Source organism: Ruditapes philippinarum, unplaced genomic scaffold (genome assembly GCF_026571515.1).
Source record: "Ruditapes philippinarum isolate M1 unplaced genomic scaffold, ASM2657151v2 ctg10315_1_1_1_1, whole genome shotgun sequence".
Taxonomy (NCBI): Eukaryota; Metazoa; Mollusca; class Bivalvia; order Venerida; family Veneridae; genus Ruditapes; species Ruditapes philippinarum.
The window spans coordinates 1-21,172 of NW_026858986.1; the positions used below are offsets into that span (position 1 = coordinate 1).

The 21,172-nt window shown below is 36.0% G+C and overlaps 3 protein-coding genes across 3 annotated transcripts; all 3 read left to right on the plus strand.

Annotated features, from left to right (window-relative positions):
* Window positions 1-43: 43 nt before the first annotated feature.
* LOC132754868 (serine-rich adhesin for platelets-like) lies at window positions 44-1,940 on the plus strand (the record flags this gene model as incomplete). Its single annotated transcript, XM_060745618.1, has 2 exons — window positions 44-868; window positions 1,166-1,940. Coding segments are annotated over 2 exons (1,600 nt in total), but the record flags the coding sequence as incomplete, so codon positions are not given.
* Window positions 1,941-2,191: 251 nt separating this feature from the next.
* LOC132754866 (uncharacterized) lies at window positions 2,192-5,522 on the plus strand. The gene is made up of 3 exons (XM_060745616.1): window positions 2,192-2,504; window positions 4,166-4,266; window positions 5,367-5,522. Exons 1-3 carry the CDS (start codon window positions 2,192-2,194, stop codon window positions 5,520-5,522), a joined length of 570 nt encoding a protein of 189 aa, XP_060601599.1.
* A 3,717-nt stretch (window positions 5,523-9,239) lies between these two features.
* Window positions 9,240-20,903, plus strand: LOC132754867 (uncharacterized). Its single transcript, XM_060745617.1, has 8 exons — window positions 9,240-9,340; window positions 10,103-10,293; window positions 11,238-11,433; window positions 13,295-13,474; window positions 17,231-17,363; window positions 18,170-18,298; window positions 19,077-19,142; window positions 19,450-20,903. The coding sequence occupies exons 1-8, from the start codon at window positions 9,240-9,242 to the stop codon at window positions 19,513-19,515; spliced, it is 1,062 nt and encodes a 353-aa protein (XP_060601600.1). The 3' UTR covers window positions 19,516-20,903.
* Window positions 20,904-21,172: the final 269 nt, after the last annotated feature.

The following is a 21,172-nucleotide window of genomic DNA, read 5'->3' on the forward strand; positions in this document are numbered from 1 at the left end:
AACCAGATAAATCTACAACTCCAACTGAAATTATATCAAGCAGTCCTGAGACACCATCAATACAATCAAGCACTGCAACGACAGATAAATCTACAATTGTAACTGAAATAACGTCAAGCAGTCCTGAGTCATCATCAATACAAATCAGCACTGCAACGACAGATAAATCTACAACTGCAACTGAAATAACGTCAAGCAGTACTAAGTCATCATCAATGGGGTCCAGCACTACAATGACAGATACGTCTACAAGTCAAACTGGCATTTCTACAAGCAGTACTAAGTCATCATCAATCGGGTCCAGCTCTCCAATGACAGATACATCTACAAGTCAAACTGACATTTCTACAAGCAGTACTGAGTCATCATCAATAGGGTCCAGCACTCCCATGACAGATACATCTACAAGTCAAACTGACATTTCTACAAGCAGTACTGAGTCATCATCAATTGGGTCCAGCACTACAATGACAGATACATCTACAAGTCAAACTGACATTTCTTCAAGCAGTACTGAGTCATCATCAATTCTTTCCAGCACTTCAATGACAGATACGTCTACAAGTCAAACTGACATTTCTACAAGCAGTACTAAGACGTCATCAACAGGGTCCAGCACTACAATGACAGATACATCTACAAGTCAAACTGACATTTCTACAAGCAGTACTGAGTCATCATCAATTCTTTCCAGCACTTCAATGACAGATACGTCTACAAGTCAAACTGACATTTCTACAAGCAGTACTAAGACGTCATCAACAGGGTCCAGCACTACAAGGACAGATACATCTACAAGTCAAACTTACATTTCTACAAGCAGTACTCAGTCATCATCAATAGGGTCCAGCTCTATAATGACAGATACGTTCTACAAGTCAAACTGACATTTCTACAAGCAGTACTCAGTCATCATCCATAGGGTCCAGCACTCCAATGACAGATACGTCTACAAGTCAAACTGACATTTCTACAAGCAGTACTGGGTCATCAACAATCGGGCCCAGCTCTCCAATGACAGATACGTCTACAAGTCAAACTGACATTTCTACAAGCAGTACTGTGTCATCATCAATAGGGTCCAGCTCTCCAATGACAGATACATCTACAAGTCAAACTGACATTTCTACAAGCAGCTACTGGGTCATCAAACAATCGGGTCCAGCTCTCCGATGACAGATACATCTACAAGTCAAACTGGCATTTCTACAAGCAGTACTGGGTCATCAACAATCGGGTCCAGTTCTCCAATGACAGATACGTCTACAAGTCAAACTGACATTTCTACAAGCAGTACTGGGTCATCAACAATCGGGTCCAGCTCTCCGATGACAGATACGTCTACAAGTCAAACTGACATTTCTACAAGCAGTACTGAGTCATCATCAATAGGGTCCAGCTCTACAATGACAGATACGTCTACAAGTCAAGCTGACATCTCTACAAGCAGTACTCAGTCATCATCAATAGGGTCCAGCACTCCAATGACAGATACGTCTACAAGTCAAACTGACATTTCTACAAGCAGTACTAAGACGTCATCAACAGGGTCCAGCACTACAATGACAGATACATCTACAATTCAAACTTACATTTCTACAAGCAGTACTGAGTCATCATCAATAGGGTCCAGCACTACAAGGACAGATACGTCTACAAGTCAAACTGACATTTCTACAAGCAGTACTCAGTCATCATCAATAGGGTCCAGCACTCCAATGACAGATACGTCTACAAGTCAAACTAATATTTCTACAAGCAGTACTCAGTTATCATCAATAGGGTCCAGCACTTCAATGACAGATACATCTACAAGTCAAACTGACATTTCTTCAAGCAGTACTGAGTCATCATCAATAGGGTCCAGCTCTACAATGACAGATACGTCTACAAGTCAAACTGACATTTCTACAAGCAGAACTCAGTCATCCCATCAATAGGGTCCAGCACTCCCATGACAGATACATCTACAAGTCAAACTGACATTTTCTTCAAGCAGTACTGAGTCATCATCAATTGGGTCCAGCACTCCGTGACAGATACATCTACAAGTCCAAACTGACATTTCTTCAAGCAGTACTGAGTCATCATCAATAGGGTCCAGCTCTACAATGACAGATACGTTCTACAAGTCAAACTGACATTTCTACAAAGAGAACTCAGTCATCATCAATAGGGTCCAAGCACTCCCATGACAGATACATCTACAAGTCAAACTGACATTTCTTCAAGCAGTACTGAGTCATCATCAATGGGGTCCAGCACTCCAATGACAGATACATCTACAAGTCAAACTGACATTTCTTCAAGCAGTACTGAGTCATCAGCAAATGGGTCCAGCACTCCAATGACAGATACATCTACAAAGTCAACTGACATAACTTCACACAGTCCTGGGTCATCATTAATACAGTCAAGCACTACAGTGTCAGGTCCAGTGACAACTGAGACCACTACAAGCAGTACTTCCGTAACACATTTTCCAACTATGAAGCCAGATTTAGGTATTGTTTTTATCCGTTGATGGTTTACCCTTTGTTTATTGATTGATAAATATTTGATATCAAATTACAATGTTTTTGTCAATTTTACCCCTTTTGATGCAATATATTATTATTATATAGAAATTAATATGTTTTGTATTATTGTAATATTTACATTATTCTGCCTCTCCCAAGCGAGATGTCATGTGAAACCACTTTTCTTTTAATATTGTTCCGTGAAGCTTTTTTTAGTGCAAATAAAAGTTCTTCTTCTTCTATCTTAATGAACCAGATTTCTATATTTAATCATAATGTCAACCATGTGAATTAAATCTATACGTATAAAATGATATATACGTTTTCAGGAGTATGAAATCAGTGTTTGAAATCAACATTGTTAATAAATTTCGTGATTATATTTGTTGAACAGATATATTTTTTGGTTTGCTTTGGTGACTTCAAGCAAATGACCATACAAATGGTACATGTCCATACAATACAAAAATGATTAAATGATTGAGACATAAACATAATCTAAAATATATTTTATTGTTTTAAATGAGTGTAGATTAAGTAAAAAATGATTGAACGAGTTAAAAAAATCTTATTATGCGAGCTTTGGTGAGCGTTATATTGTTTTATTCATTGAGTTCATTAAATTTAGTATTAAATCTACAGAAATTCAATTTCTATTTATCACATATCTAAAATAAGAACGGTTTACAGTTAAAAAGTCAATTTTCGTTGACGCGTCTTTAGTATAGAGCCAACATTAGCGCGTTTTTATTAAATGGTTTTATAACACTCGTGCGCCATGGGTAATGTGATAAAAGAAGTTATAAAAACGATAAGTGAACAGTTAATTAAAAATGTTTAAGGCACCAATAGTACTAGTATTAAACAAAACTGTTTAATTATACCGAATTGCTGTTGTTTAAATTGCTGACTAGCTGGCTGGCTTTCAGACTGGCTTTGGCTAAGTGACTAGAGAACGGCTAGCTTGCTGAAAAAGAGGTTGGCTGACAAAATGCTGACTACACGGCTTACTGGCTAAACGGTTTGCTATCTGGCTAAATGACTGACTGACCAAATTATTGTGTAGCTGTTAAGCATACACCTAATTCAAATACAAGTCATATTACACAGAGCATTTTAATTCACCTGGCTTGCTGGCTGGCTGGCTGACTGACTAAATAGCTAGCTGACTGGCTAAATGACTGGCTGATTAAATGACTTGCTTATCGAATTGCTGGCTTACCAAATGGCTGATAAGATTGCTGAATATCGATATAAATAGCTTGTATCATTTTTTGGGGACCTTTCTGTTGAAAATGTGAGTTATATCGTATAATTAACATGCACATTGCGTTAACTGGAGTGCAGGTATTAGTTACCCGCACTGCAGAGCATGCCCATTGATTGGGTCATTTTGTCTGGCAACGACGACGGGGAAAGGGAAAGCGATAGAAATATCATATTCAGATGCTCGTTCATTGGTTCCTTTTTTCGGGGTTTCATATTGTGACATCAAAAACGTGTTTTTATGTCTGACTATGATATTAAAGAGAAAGAACATCAAAACACTCGGCAATCTGATTAATACTCGGGGGCTACGACCCCTCGTACTCGTGTTTCGATGCTCTTTCTATTACTAACCGCACTGTTTATACTTGTTTATACAGATAAAGCAGTGTATATCTTCACATTTGAGTTAACCATTGACGGCAACTTTATAGATGATTTAAAGGATGATGATAACTTTATAACTTCTTTGAATGGCACGGTAACGACAGTTTATATAATCTTGTCTTAAGCTTTCATTTTCTCATAGAAAAACAATTATGTTTCAAACTAAGTATTTGAGTAATTTCATTTTGGAATAGTACTTCATTTCACTAATAAGCATCTTTAAAACAGCGTCCCGAGAGCTATTTATAGAGTGTCAGGGACATTTGTTTCTAAAAATAAGATCGGGTAACACTAATTTGAATTAAAATGTACCGAGGGCTTTCTTATTCATTTTTGAATGTTTTTGTTGTCAGCAAAATTTATTTTCCACCTTAATTTTTTTTCGAATTGTCAATTATACGAAATGATTTGACTAAAGATTACATATTTAACCTTAAGAAAAGCTGAAGGCCGCTGTAATTTGTTCATGTAATTATTATTGGATATTTTATAAATTATTTCTTTTCATATGCTTTCTAATTCGTCAACAAATTCTTGGTCCATTCAATTGTTGCATAATTTATTCAAACTTTCATAATACAAAACTATTATCGGACCTATGGTTATATCAATTTCATTTAAAAAAACATAATTCTTTATATAATTATATTATTATGTTTAGCTCTTTGAAAACATTTTTGGACAAGCACCTCGTGTTAGCCTTAATTTCACATTTAGGTAAGTAAAATGTTAAAATATCAGTTTTATTTATCCACTCGATTAATGACGAGTACATGTATATGCACTTTGTGTTAAAGAATGGCTTTTATAATCATGTAAGTGATCTTCGCTCTTCTTCTAAAAAAACTGTTATATATTTTCAACCTGTTTAACATCTGTACACAATTCATTGTTTAACAGATATTCTAGGTTATATCTACATGTATATCATTTATTTGAAATGGACATTGTTACTTTTATTGATTTAATACTTTAAATGTACTTCTCAAAATTTGCTAAGGATCACTTTTTCTACAGTACGTTACTTTTTTGCATTTGTATAAATGTGAAAATTTATTAAAATGAATTAAATATAATTAGTTAGGAATTGATTAATATGAAAAAATTGACAATGGCAATGTTCCTTGACGTGTGCTGGACGAAAATTAACATTTTGGAGATCACATAGTGGAATAAAAAAATCTTGCAAATCAGGAAATGGTTGGCGAAGTGTGTATAATATCGAGTATGATGTCCGCGGGCATAAATGACGGCCTGGCATCGCCGCCGCATGCTGCTGATGAGCAGCCTGCGGACCTTGAGAGGAGGAATCTTGGCCAATTCCTCTATGTTTGCTATCTTAGCTCCTGAACTGTTGTTGGTGGGACGTGGCATGAAGAAATGGCTTTCGGCAGCATATCCCAAGCATGCTTAATTGGATTAAAATCCGGGCAGCTCGCTGGCCAATCCATGCGGACTATAGTTGCCTCCTCAATATATCGGTTTGTGATGTGGGCTCCGGGTGCACGGGCGTTGTCAAGAATGAAATCAGGGCGGACTGCGCCATCGTTATTGCGTACATGGACGTCTTAGATTTTATTGACGTACCTTACTACCGTCAGTGTACCGTTTTCAATGATGTGTAGGTCCGTTTTCCACTGAGCGCTTATTCCCGCCCACACAATGACTGAACCCCCGCAAAAACGGTCGTGTTCTGCAACGCATGCTAGAGCTAAGCGTTCATTTGGACTTCTTCAAACCCTAGCCCGTCTTTCCGTGAAGTCCACATAAAACTTGACTCATCAGAGGAAAGGACCGGTTTCCAATCATTAACTTTCCATGTGACATGAGTGTGTGCCCATGCAAACGCTCTTGAATATGCCATTGGGTCAAAGGAATGCAAATTGCTGGCCTCCGTGACCTCAACCCAGCATCATACAACCTGTTTCTAACAGTTTGTGAGCTTATACGCACACCAGTTGCATTCTGGAAGTCGTTACGTAAGGTCGTAGCGTTCGAGAACCATTGGTGCCTGGCCTGAAGGACAAAAGATTGGTCCTGGACTTGAGTCGTTGAACGAACCTGACCTCTGGCGTGGCCCTGCAAGATATTTCCAGTCATTTGGAATCGGTTCCACATCCTGGAGACAACGCTCTGGGATACCCCAAGGACATAGGCAATGTTCCTTTGTGAACGGCCAGCCTCCAACATTCCAATACCCCTGTTCATCTTATCTTGACTAAGACGACGTCTAACCTGTTGATTTGACAGAGTTTGTTAATTTCGAACACAGTTTTACAATAAAACGAGAGAAGTCTTGCTGCCTGTACACGTTTAAGTGAAAGCACGTGGCCATAAAACACCAAATTTCCATTAGTATGTTTTTCTACGTGCTATTCGTGCAAGGTGTACATGACAAATCGATAAGTAAAGTACACGATTATGAGGTCAGGTGTATCTTTAGCGAAAATACGATTTTAATATGATGATAATAGGACTGAAATATGCAATGTCAAAAGGTGATCCTTAGCAAATTTTGAGTTGTATATTATTGGTAGCATAAAATGAAGCTTTTCACTTTCGAATAATTATTATGCATAAGGAAAATGTTTGTTAAAACAATACATGTACTGTTAAAACTGTAAGGCGGGTTACGTAGCGTTTAAAAACATTCTTGTAAATACGGTTTACATAACTTAACAGAACCTAAGACTTGTTTCTTGCAAACAGATAAACAATTTTATCATGCATGTCAAGTGAAAATTATAATACATTTATCCCGAAATCGAAAAAATAACATGATTGTGTCACCTGCTGGACAGTGGCTACAACATGCAATTGGCTATCATGAGACGACACATGTGATCATTCGCTCTTGTTTTAATTAAATTATTTATTATTCCCCCTTGCTAATGTCGATCGGTCTGTCGGTTTGTCCGTCGGAAGACAACATGGTTTCCGTTTAAGAACTATTTGTCACAAAGTCTTCATATTTCACATGGGGTCACTTGGTCAAAGGTCAAGATTACAGGGGCCTTAAATGTCAGAATGGTTTCCTCTGATCATCTTGAAATTGTTCATCACAAAGTCTTCATATTTCACACAGCGATTAGCCATAACTAGTAAACCTCTATTGATTTTGGGTCACTAGGTCAAAGGTCAAGGTCTTAGGGGCCTTAAATGTCATTATGGTTTCTGCTGATTATCTTGTTAACTCTTTATCACAAAGTCTTCATATTTCTCATACTGATTAGTCATAACTGGTAGATGACCCCTATTGATTTTTGGGTCACTAGGTCATAGGGGCCTTGAATGTTTGTATGGTTTCCGCTCATTATCTTTGTTACCATTTATTACAAAGTCTTCATATTTCACATTCTGATTGGCCATGGCTAGTAGATGACCCAGATTGATTTTGGGATCACTAGGTCAAAGGTCAGGGGCCTTGATTGTTAGAATGGTTTTCGCTCATTTTCTTAACTATCTACAAAGCTTCAAATTTCAATGTGATTGGTCAAAAATAAGATGCCTTTTGATTTTGGGGGTCACTACCCAAAAGACAAGGTATCGGGGGTCTTAAATGCAGAATTTTTCCGCGTATTCCCTTGAAAACTATTCCCCAAAAGTCTTATTTTTCTATATTGTTTTTAAAAGTATTAGTGACCCATTCAGTCAAGGGGGGGGGCCCTTAAATTTAGAAGGTTTTCGCTTTTAACATGAAAACTGTTGATCACAAAGTCTTCATATAACACATATTGAATAGCCATATGTAGAAGATGACCCCTATTGATTTTGGGATCACTAGTTCAAACAGCAAGGTCACAGGGGCCTAAAATGTAAATATGGTTTCTGTTATTACCTTGATAACTTTTTATCACAAAGTCTTCATATTTCAAATACTTATTAGTCATAATAGGCTCACTAGTTCAAAGGTCAAGCTCTCTATATTTCACATATTGGTTGGTTATAGCTATTAGATCATTTGTGTTCTTTTTCCCATAACTGAACGCTTCCATGTACCAATTTATGGCAAGTTTCTATAACCAAATTACCAATAATGCGAGTCAAGGGCTAGAAAAAGGGGCATATGTGTCGTTAGACATTTCTTGTTAACTTGTTTGTGTATTTGTGTGTTTGTTTGCCTACCTTTTTATTTATTTTTTTTTTATTTATTTACAAAAAACGAATCTGTAATCGTAAAATGTATCAGTGTCTTTGAAGTGATTGTGGTAGGCAAGGAATCATATTCAAAGAGTACTGATCGATCCTGGCTCAGTAAAAATTCGCTCAAATCAACAACAAATTTCATTTAATATTTCTATTATAACTAACAAACACTATACGTACACTATTCATATTTCCTTATTTACAAGAAACATTATACATGTAGTTGTATTTCCATACACAAAGTTTATTTACTGTTCCATATCTGTAACCAACAATTTGTGTTTAAATAATTATACTGCACACTCTGTGATCCGGTAGTTATTCGGACGGACTCCGAAGGGTATTCACCCGGTCACCCGGTAAAAACACTTGCCATCTTCTTTCTGGACACCGGTCGATATTCTTAAGTTAATCGGCAGAGTATCGTACGTAAATGTCCGATTGCCTTCTCTTATCCGGCCGGTTTGCAGCCATCGTACAGTGACTAAAGTACTAAGTATACAGACAAAAGCCGTGCGGTATCCTGGGTTAACTTGCCCTCTTCCCCTCTGACTTCTTTTTCACCTTTCTTAACTAGCTGTTTTGGAAGGCATATAACACCTTGAAAGCAAAGATTAACAAGAAAGGGCGGAGTTCAACGAAGGAAACCTGACACAATCCAACAACAATGGACCGCCGACAAGGAGCCCAACTGGACACCAAACAAATCATGAGAGTGCACAGGGCAAAGCTAAGAAGCTTCTCTTTCTTCCAATGCTATCTAAGTGTTTAAGCACTTATACACGGAACCTCAATTTTAAGTCTCGACCAAAATAGGTAACAGAAATTTCAGTTGGCCAGCCCGGGAATCGAACCCACAATGTCGAGATTACAAGTCTAGCGATTTAACCGATTGAACTTTGCAGACTGGTTAACGAGAGAATGGTATTTGGTGATGGTGTATGTAATTTACCCTCTGGATCACGGCAGTTATCCAACTTGCCAGAACAGAGTTCAGTCACGGCATCGTTTCTTGGCAGTCTGTACAGTAATAATCTCCTTTACTTTAGCAAGGAATTGATAACCTCTGTACATCGGAAGTGAACTTTACCGTCCGAGAATTGAACACGGGTCGCCTAGTTCACAGTCCAACGCTTAACCTGTCGTAAGGTCTATTTAATTCTCCTAACGCTATCCTAAAGGGCACCTTAAGGCCATACGTGCAACATACTGCATATATCCGGGTTCCAGCCGGTAACCTGCCGAGTCGCCTTTAGTGGCAGCTGGGATACCGCTCGAAAACTGGAGGATTATTTGGCGCTCAGAATGTGAAAATTTTCACCGACATGCAACAGATACCAAAAGGTGTCCGGCTGGATATCAGAGGGTATTTCATCTTGTCTGCTGCGGTAAGCTCTCGATGTACCGGATGCCGCAAGAAAATAACTCCGTGCTTAACTTATCCGATTACCCGTACGGTGTCTCACCGGTGACTTGACACCGGAGGGTCACCGGCCGGAGACCTTAAAGATTTGGCAATTTCAGCCCGTTCAGACATCGGTACCCCATCTTAAACCTAATCGGAGTGTAATGTGACGCAGGTATTGTAGGCAGACATAAACATCATATTGTGACGTTCTTGCCTAAATTTCTGCTGGAGGAAATTCCCTGGTAATAATGAACATATAAAGTTGAATTGATACTTTATTCGCACAGGCATTACAGTACATGTGATATAATTTACGAAAAGCGTTAAAACTTTGATTTTATTACTTAGAAAATAAAACAAAATTTCTATATTGTAGAAAAGGCAGTATAATAGCAATAGTAAAATCAGAATTTGAGCTGGAGAAACTACAAGATAAAAATACAACTATCACAGAAGTCCTAGATATAATAGTTAACAATTCACTGGAAAATGCAAGTAATATAAAAACCACGCAAGGAGCGATTAAACATGCTGATTCTTTCATCAGTGGTTTAAAGAAGACAGCGGGTACGTTTAATCCTAGTTATCGTTAGTATGTGTTATTCCGGGCTGCGTTTCATAGAAACTCCTAAGAGTATCCTAAGTCCTAGGACATAAAATCAACTTTTAAACTAACTAAAAGCTGTTTCAATTGGTATCTTCTGACTGACACTGCTGACTTAAAATAAATGCACTCTCATGCGAAAAGTTAAGAAATAGAATGTGTAAATGTCCATCAGCATTGGTAATTTAGGAATTAAAAGAGTCATAACATAGGAGTCATAAGTTAGGACATTTTCTTTGAACGCAAAATTGTCTCAGTATTGGTCTAAAGACTGACACTTTCTATGAAACGCAGCCCAGTACTGGAATGATTTATTCAAAGAAACGATGGGCGTGTGAATTGAAATTAAAGCGTTACTGGAATGATCAATATGCTTGTAAATATTCTGTGATGAAGGCAAAACAGGCGGTGTAACCCTGTCGTTTAACACGTTAATTTATCAGATTAGTAATGCCGCCTGGTTTAATACATCGTCAAGAACAAATGTAAGAAACTTTACACGCATTCCTTATAGTACTGGTTGTTGGTACAGATCCGTTTTTTATCAGCAAACAGCTGCTTTATACACAATAGAACCAAAATGAATTATGTATAAATTAAACTAAACTTAACGCCAAGTACTTGGTTAATAAATACCTGTACATTTTTTTTTCTTTTTCTGAGTTGAAATCATAATATAAATTAAAGAATCATTTTAATCCTCGCACAAATGATACAAGATTAACGACAAAATCAATATAAACGTTTAAAAGGCTCATTATATTATAACATGGAGGAATATGTTTGTATAAGAAAAATCTCATCTAATCCTTTTAAGAGTTTGCCAGTTGCCTTGATGTTTGACAAAAGTTGTTTCCTTTAAACATAAAATTGTTATTTTCTTGGGTTTTATTTACAACTATTTTAGATGATGTTCAGAAACAGCTAGATCAGGATCCTTGTATATTGATAAATGCGTGCCATAAGTCATTTCTTTACACATGCAAAGACAGTAAAAACGTAAAGAATGGCACTTGCAAGCACAGATGTGACATAGAACCAGGTTTATGTGGTGAAAATGGGGTTTGCTTCTACGATATTGCAGATAGCGTCATAGCATGCAAGTAAGTTATTTTGTACTCATTGGTTTGTAACAGATCGATATCATTAATGGCGCGAAGTTAATTACGATGCGAGGTTTGTATTTACAGGAGATTAAAGTTATGAGGCATAGTTAGTAATGGCGCAAGGAAAATAATGACGTGACGTTAACAATAACGCGTGTTTCGTTGCGACGAGAGGTTAGTATTGGCATATTAGTTGGTTAGTTATGACGCGAGGTTAATAATGGTATGATGTTAGTTACGACACAACGTTGGTTATGTCGTGAGCGAGCTTAGTAATGGCGCGATAGTAAGTAATGACGCGACTTGAGTAATTTGCACGTGGTTAGTAATGACACGTATTTAGTTACGATGCGTGGTTAGTATTGACGTGAAGTTAGTTATGTAACGAGGTAAGTAATGGCGTTAGTTTCGTTGTGGCGCGATGTTAGTAATGGCGTAAAATAAGCTATGGCGCGAGGTAAGTAATGCCGTGAGGTTACTATTGGCGTGGGGTTAATAATGGCGCGAGTTTAGTTATGACGCGATGATAGTAATAGCGTGTGATTAGTTTTGATGCGAAGTAACTTATTGCGCGATGTTTGTTATGACACGGGATTAATAACGGCGCGGCATTGGTTATGGCGCTGGGTTAGAAATGACGTGTGGTCAGTTATGTTGCATGGTTAGCTATGGTGCAAGATTAATAATAGTTTGAGATTACTTATAACGCGAGGTTTGTAATTTGGTAGGGAAGTTATGATGCGAAGTAAGTAATGACGCGAGATGAGTTGTGGCGCGAAGTTAGTAATGACGCGAGGTAAGTTTTAGTGCGAGATCAGTAATGGCGTAAGGTTAGTTTTGGTGTAAGTTTAATTAATGCGCAAAATATGACGCAAGATTAGTAATGGCGCGAGGTTGATTATGGCGCGTGGTGAGTTATGGCGCGAGGTTAGTTGTGGCGCATGGTGAGCCATGGTTCAAGATAAGTAATAGTCTGAAGTTAGTTATGGCTTGAGGTTAGTCGCGCAAGGTTAGATATGGTTCGAAATTAGTAATGCCGCTGGGTTGGTTTTTACTCCAAAATGAAAGATATAAAGACGGTCACCTGAATAATGGGTTAATCTGTCGGCTTCTCAAATCATGAATAATAAGTTACAACCATGGTTTCTAAAAATAACAGCAGTAAAGGTTAGTTATCCAAACAGTTAGCGTCGTGACTGAAATTTGCCTTTTTTCAAATTGACACTCACTTTCACTTTAAGATAGTCTTACTGTCATGCTTTCCCGCCAAAAGAATTCAAACATCGGCCAAGATCGTAATAAATCGGTCATTTCCGGGGCGTTATTTTTCACAATCTTTGCTATTCAATAATTTGTAACCGTTTATAACCGGAATTTAGTAAATAGCTATAAAGGATGAGTGATTGTAAATAATCGTATGATTAAGGTTTTAATAAAAAAAAGTAACGTGCTTCCATATGGGCAGATGATAGAATTTTTTGCGGGAAAGCATTACAATAAAACTACCTTAATACAGCCTACTGAATATACACGTGAACAAATCAAAATATTCAAATACTTTTTGGGTTTATTGTTTATCCTCAAAAAAAACCATTTCAAATCCTTGTCAGAAAACGTTTGAAAACAATATCTAGCTAGTCTACAGGCGTTACATATTCCTTCATCATAAATGATTGTTCCGTGTCAGATGACTGTTATAATTTTCTGCTCTTTATTCTAACATTTGTTTTTATTTCGTATGCTCGCCTAATTTTCTTTACCGCAATACCACTCGATGCACGTGGCGTTTTCTGTGTTCAGAACTAAAATATTTCGTATTTTTAATTTAACAATTTTTTTTATATTTAAATTTTTACAGATGTAAAACAACTTCGTTTCATGTGTATCACGGTGTGCACTGTGAGGAATCGACAGCGACAAAAGAGTTTGTACTAGCTGTATCCCTCGGTGCCGGAGGTGGAATTATTCTGATATTTGGTTTGGTTATAACATGTTTATGCATCAGGCAAAGAATAAAAAAGAAAAAACATAATACAAGGTATTTAATGATTGGGTTAACGTCTGACTAACACAGTAGAGGTCATATGAGCCGTGTCATGACAAAACCAATGTAATGCGTTTGCGACCAACATGGACCCAGACCAGCCTGCGCATTCGCGCAGTCTGATCAGGATCCATGCTGTTCGCTTACAAACCCTATTACAAGTAGGGAAACTGCATGATAGCAAACAGCATGGATCCTGATCAGACTGCGCGGAGGCGCAGGCCGATCTGGATCCATGCTGGTCGCAAACCCTTTATGTTGGTTTTATCGTGACGCGGCTCATATGGCGACTTTCTAGCTTTACTGGTGTAGGAAGACTTTGTGAATTTTATCAGCTGGAAAGCTTCCACATATGAAAGAATCCCAGATTCCTGGTGGGATTTGAACCTACAGCGGTGAGGGGCGAGTGGTTTGAAGTCAACAATCTGTACCAATAACCACTCGGCCACGGACGCCCCCAAAGATAGGAATAATCGCGATACAACTTTAGGTTCTTATTACCGGAATTCACAATATTTATACTAATTTCATGTATAAATCACAACTGGGAAGAAGTCTGCCAAGATTACAAATATTTGGATCCGTAATCAGCATAATAGTCTAGATAATCAGGATTATTTATTCACAGTGAAAGACATTGTTAATCCTGATCCTGTTGAATCCGAAAGTTATAATCAAGGGGCAGGACGTGAAGTGGTTGCACACTTGGTTCAAGCGAGCGAATTGGTTGCAAACTTGACAAAATGGCAAACACGGCGTGATTTTTTGAAACGGGTGAACGAATTTTTGCCAGGCAAGTAGGTTTCTTTGTTATTTTGAAGTTCATTAGTATGTCTATTCCATAATGCAATATATATGCCACACTCGGTTAAAGGTTTCAGCATCCTAGATTCTGTTTTGAAGAAGTTATTGAAGATATAAACTGATCATGTAGATATTTTGAAATTTGACATGTGACTGTTCTGGTCGGTTTTTCTCCTAATTTATTCGAATTTGTAAATTTGAACTGCATTTAACAATAACAAAATATGTTTCTGTCAATGCTGTACAAATGGTTTAGTTCGCAAGTCCGAAGATAACATTCAATACACAAAAATATATTGTTCAAGCACATTTTGGTTGCAGACTTATACTTCAAGCATTTTTGGTTGCAAACTTATTCTTATTCTATTGAAATCCATAGTAAAACTTTGCAAAAGGATTGTAGTAGTTTATATTCATTAACCTATTTTCAATGGCAATTATTGACATTTATGTTCTTTTACTTGTTTTTGTTATACTTTCTTCTTTTACAACAAGTATGCACTTTATGTTTCAAATTACATGGTTCTCAGTTCAATACTATAACCATCAGTAAAAGCCTGCAAACAAAATAATAGCACATAGAAGAAAAATATTTATTGATACTTCAATTCTAAAATATGTCATCATATGTAAAATCGAATGAAAACTACATTCAAAACAAACGTATGTGAGAGTACTGCTGTATGTAAGTGAATTATTTTCATCATAAACAGAAGGACATGTGCACACATACGATGTTACTCGGCAAAATTTCCAAAGTTTATCAAAACCACAATAAATGTTATTTTGTTTGTTTCGTATGTAAAGATCAGCAGTTGCTTTAGACATAAAGTATGTAAAAGTACTTATTAACCAAAAGTTAAAATGAAATGCTTGTTTACAATATTTCGGATTTGATGTACATATCATATATGTCAATTGGTATTCTAAAAATTATTTTGACTATTAATAAGATCATAATATAACTGATATACGATTGGTAATTTATATTGACAAAACTACTTAAAGTCATTGTTCGAGGTCGGGAATTTGGAAGATGTTTCGATTGGTCAATAATAAGGAACAATTTAACCTTTTCCCTTATATAAGCGTGTTTCGACGGCTTTTTGCCCCCCCCCCCCTTTTGAGGCCTCAAACAGTGAAAAAATGCCCTATTTAGGCCACAAACACTGTTTTTCGTTTGAGAAATGTTGTTAAAAAAGTGACCACTTTTTCGGCGCCGTCCCCCATCCAAATATTACATCAGGGGGTTGCCAGAAGGGGGATGTGCCCCCTTCTGTTTGGGGGGTTAAGAGGGGGGCGGAGTCCCCCTCATCGCCAAGAAAATTTTGGACATGTGACAGGCTAAAATGGCCTCAGGTCGATCTTAGGGTAACTAATAACCGACGCTGAAAAGCATTTTACTCTATCTCAATTCATTGAGAAGTTGCAGCACTTTGAAATCAGTTTTGATGGGAAAAAACAATGCAAAATAGTGATTTTTGGCAATTTTGAGACGTCCCCCCGTGGCCATGGTAACAGGAAATTTACCATTGAGCATGCTGTTACAGAGGCTATGGTGTAGTCAACATTTGTGCCAAGTTTCATTAGTAGTGAAGCATTTTTCATAGTTTCATAGCAGTTTGAACTTGTTACAGGAGGCTTTTCAATCGCAATATGCTCATGGGGTAAAAGGTTAAAGAAACATGTGAATAATGCCCTTGTGTCAATGTTAATGTAGTTTGTATCTACTATACAATCAAATTTATTTCAAATCTCAAAAAAGAACAATAATGAAAGTTGTTTATTGCTATTTTTTTCTTCTTTTCCTTTACTGTTAATCATGCCAAGATAAAAAAAGTCCTAAGACTATGAAAAAAGAAAAGAAGTATATCGAGGAGAAAAAATGATGAAGATAAACACAACTGAACTTCAATTTAGCATATTGTGTTTTATATCTATTTGAAAGACCCTGTGTTAGGATATATCTGCACGCATGCACAATTTGTATATATATTTCTTATTAGATGAACGGGTATAATTGCCTTAATATTGCTAATTATTTAAAAAAAAAAAGATAAGTTATTCCTCGCTAAAAATATGCATGCCACATTATTGACACAAAAGTTTGCAACCAAAAATGCTTGAAGTATAAGTCTGCAACCAAAATGTGCTTGAACAATATATTTTTGTGTATTGAATGTTATCTTCGGACTTGCGAACTAAACCATTTGTACAGCATTGACAGAAACATATTTTGTTATTGTTAAATGCAGTTCAAAACTTACAAATTTGAATAAATTAGGAGAAAAACCGACCAGAACAGTCACATGTCAAATTTCAAAATATCTACATGATCAGTTTATATCTTCAATAACTTCGTCAAAACAGAATCTAGGATGCTGAAACCTTTAACCGAGTGTGGCATATATATTGCATTATGGAATAGACATACTAATGAACTTCAAAATAACAAAGAAACCCACTTGCCTGGCAAAAATTCGTTCACCCGTTTCAAAAAATCACGCCGTGTTTGCCATTTTGTCAAGTTTGCAACCAATTCGCTCGCTTGAACCAAGTGTGCAACCACTTCACGTCCTGCCCCTTGTAATATGTCTTTGATACCAGTATAGAGTAAGCTCAGTCTTCAAAGCCGTGTAGTCTGATGAACTCTACGCAATTAGTCAATGTCTTTAAAATCAGATCATCGTTTTCGCTCCGTTAATCTTCGCTATATAGCGAAGGGTAGTGGAGCGACAGTTTGGATATTATCTAAATGAGATTGGCAACTAGTAGAGTGACTTTTAGGTTGTCGTCTTGTTATTCCTATTATTTGATAACAGACAGTTAAAAAAGGGAAGGGTGGCAAGAGCTCAGATCAACAATCTCTTAATCGTCATCACCGACTTATGACGAATATCACAATAAAAATTAAATCATAATAGTTTAACAATTGGCATATTTCAGCGGATACTGCATGTCTGAGTGGGACTTGCCGAGCAATAATCAAGCATTGAAGGACTTCAGCTCTCGATCGAGTATGAATAAATCCGATCCATCATACGTACGGTATTATAAATCACCGTCTCACATCAATCAGGTATGATACTTAAACGGAATTTATCTATTATATACACCTGGAAATAAGTTAAGCACACTCGGCATTTTGACTCAATTTTGACATGACTACAACTGTAATTTTAAATTTTATTTGGGCAATGGAACCACCTGTAGTCAACCTGCAACAACTGGAACAAGCTATGCACTAAAAATGGCAAAATTTACCTCAAAATCGCATTAGACGCCATTTACCAAAAATATGCCTTTTATATGAGTTTGCTTAAGTGTTCGGAGTGTAAGGCAGATCTTTACAGAGAATTAGAGGAAAATGACATACATTTAAGGGAATCCAGTGAAGCTGTTTGGGTGACTAAGCTAGAAAGATTCCTTTTGTGATCAAGGTTTTAAACATTGATAAGACTCACATAAAATACGATTTTCAGTTTAACTTAATATTTTCTTGTTCATGTGTCGCATAGCTTTCCCCTTAAGGTGTTCCGGTTGATATTATTTAAGAAATTCAACTTACAAGGATGTTGGACCTGAGTGGTTTTTTTTAAAAGATTATCACTGTTCTTTTTCGTTTTTTAAAGTAAAATAAGATTTTGAATGGTTTGCATTTCACTTTAGTGACGCAATGATAATACTAGTATAACAAATAAAAACGTATTAACAATCATTCGTTAATTCAAAAGTATTTTTCTACAAAACTATCGTCAATACGTTTATATTTTAATACCACAGAAAGGTACTACAATTAATCGCCTCACAATTATAATCTTCTGGATAATGTAACTCTATAATTTAACATCAAAAGTCTCACTGTTTATGTTATTATACTGTTAGCCATATGGACCAATCTTTTCCGGAAGTGGCCACGGAAGAAGTCATCCCATGTACCTACCGGACGGCGGCGAAAATGTGACAAATCTTTTAAACAAACAGTATTATTCTTCAATAGATCCATTTGCTGATGTAAGTGTATACATTTGCACTTGAAAGAAAAGTATTTCTATTTCTTTAAATTATAGATATAATATTATATTCAACAACACAGGACTTTTCACGCCCATGAATACCTTAGGGCAATCATGGTTATTCTTTATAATCCGGAGGGCGTTTATGCGATTACGACAGTACGGCAATGCGATAGTGCGACAGTGCGATGACGAACACACGATAGTGCGATGACCACAATTTGACAATGCAATGGCGACAGTGCGATAACACTATCGCCCTGTCGTCATCGTACTATCGCGTTATCGCATTGTCGCTATCGTTCTATCGCCCTGTCGTCATCGTACTATCGCGTTATCGCATTGTCGCTATCGTTCTATCGTATTGTCGTCATCGCAATGTCGCACTATCGATTTGTCACCCTCAGTATTTTAACGTTTAACCACGATGGCCCTAACGGTATTGTTCAAAAAACGGTCACCGAACAAATTCATGCTAAATCGGTTTTAGCCATTGTAGGTTTGAGCAATTTTACCGAAAAAAATCATTCAGTAGTCAATCATGATATACATTGTACACACTAAAACCCCTACCTAAATTGGGGCTATATTTCATGATTTTTCTTCGATTTATTATGTTCGAAATTTAGCTAAGTTGAAAGGAAAGTTTAACCATTTGACATTCAGTTTACACTTGATTGTTCAAGTGAAACTATTCGAGGTGGATTTCTCTCTGAGGACTTAACAATAGGTTGACATACATTCTTATATCAATGGTACTTTTGTCTTGCCTTCAGTATTCCATTAGACGACCTAACTTCACACCGAGAGCTAGCCACGTTTACAACAGTACATACCTTAATGTAAGTGTTTTCTTTTAACGTTACTAGCTCAACTCTTAAACATATTAATGTAATGATTTTTAGTATTTATCACTGCGTTACTAATGCAGTAAAGGTTATTTGTGCATATTTTTACCTCTTTTTGGTAATTTACGTGGATTGTAAGTGTAGTTTACAATATTAATTACTTTATTTGTTTATTTCACAATATTTTACTTTTTAATACATTTTAAAAATTTTCATGACAATCAAGATGAATCTGGCGGCGTTCTGCTTTAACACAAAAATGAACTATATACAAATGTACATGTGTACCTTCTTTTTGCAGAATTCCTCAGAATCACCAAGGGACAGGCATCAACATTACTTTCCAGAAATAAGCACATCATTATAACAAATAGTGTTATAAGATAATAACGGCCGATTTGAAAAAAAAAAAATCCATACTTTTCCAAGATATTTTTGTAATTTTGTTAATAAAGATAGTTGAAAGAATAATCCGGAGACGAACTATTAATTTAAATATTTATTTTTGACATGTTTCAATCAAACAAAGTGTTTACCGTAGTCTACATAGATATCTACAATTTGATCACTTTATTTTCATATTCAATGTATCAGTGTTCGTATGTGTCAAAATTGTGTTGTTTTCATTTTGTTGAGGACCTCAAAGAAGATTCATAATCGCAATATATTCCTAAAATGAGCTCTCGTTAAATGCACATTAAGTATTCTGAATGTGAAAAATAATTGTCTTTAAAAAAGTAAAAGTTGCAAAATGTAAAAAAATACGAATTTACTATATAATACATGTAAAAGGCAAAAAATCAGAGATATGATAAACGAGTAACATTTTGGAAACTTGTAAAAGCTCACCAAAAAAAGGCTTTTTCAGAGGGAGGGACAAATGTTTTAACCTCTACCCTGCCGGCAGCAAATGAATCTACTCATAAAACTAGTGCAGACCAAGATCAGTCAGCAAAAATATAAATATCGGCATTTTGGGGCTAAATGTGCCTTTAAATAAAGATAAGTAATTCGAATTTGGTTAATGGTACGAGTAATAATAATTTTACCAAATTCATGTGATAATTGTCTACCAATACTTAGTCACGTGATATCTCGAACTATTATCATTGTACATGATGAATACATGTGTAATACTTTTTTAATGATATGTCTTTTTATTTTGTTAAGTTTTGTAGTCCCTGTTTTATAGCTATACATAAAGTAAAGTACTCTGTAGATTAATTAATTAAATGTGATTTAATGTATTTTTATATTGTTTTGTACAAATACATATAAGTCCCTGTTTTATGACTATACATTAAAGGCACATTATGCCTCAGAAATAAATATGTTTTATTCTAAAGAAATGTCAAGTATGTGTTTAACAATGTTTTAATAATGCATTTAAATCATGTAAAATGTTTTACAACTGAAGAAAGTAGCGCTGAACGTTATCATATGTGTCATAAAGGTGGCAAAATGTAAACAAAATAGTATTTTGACTTCCATACAAAATACTAATTCACTATAATTATATCAATTACCAACAGAGCAAAGAAAGAAAAAAATAGTTCATCTATGTGGCAAATTGGTATCTTTTTTTTTTTAAACTGTAACAAAAATGTTTTGAAAAAAAAAGATAACATTTCTGAAGCATAATGGGCCTTTAAGAAAATGTATTGATTACATGTTATTTCTTTTCAATTTTATCATATATACATTATATATACATTATGTTATAATATATTTTTGTTATACAGAGAAAAAAATATGAAATAAACGGTATGATAGAATCAAAATTTTCTTCTTTATATACATGTATACACTATCACTACATGACCAAATTTGTTTATAGCATCATATCTTCAGATTTGTATTAATCTGATTATGAAAATAATTGTTATCAGTAACCCGTCCAAAACATAAAATTTGAATTTCTTAAGCAAGTTATTCTTAGTCCGATTTGTATGGTGGCTGATTTGGAACGCTTTTGTGTGTCGTGTTGCCGCTAGCGAAAGCACGACAAAGCACCAAACGGCGCG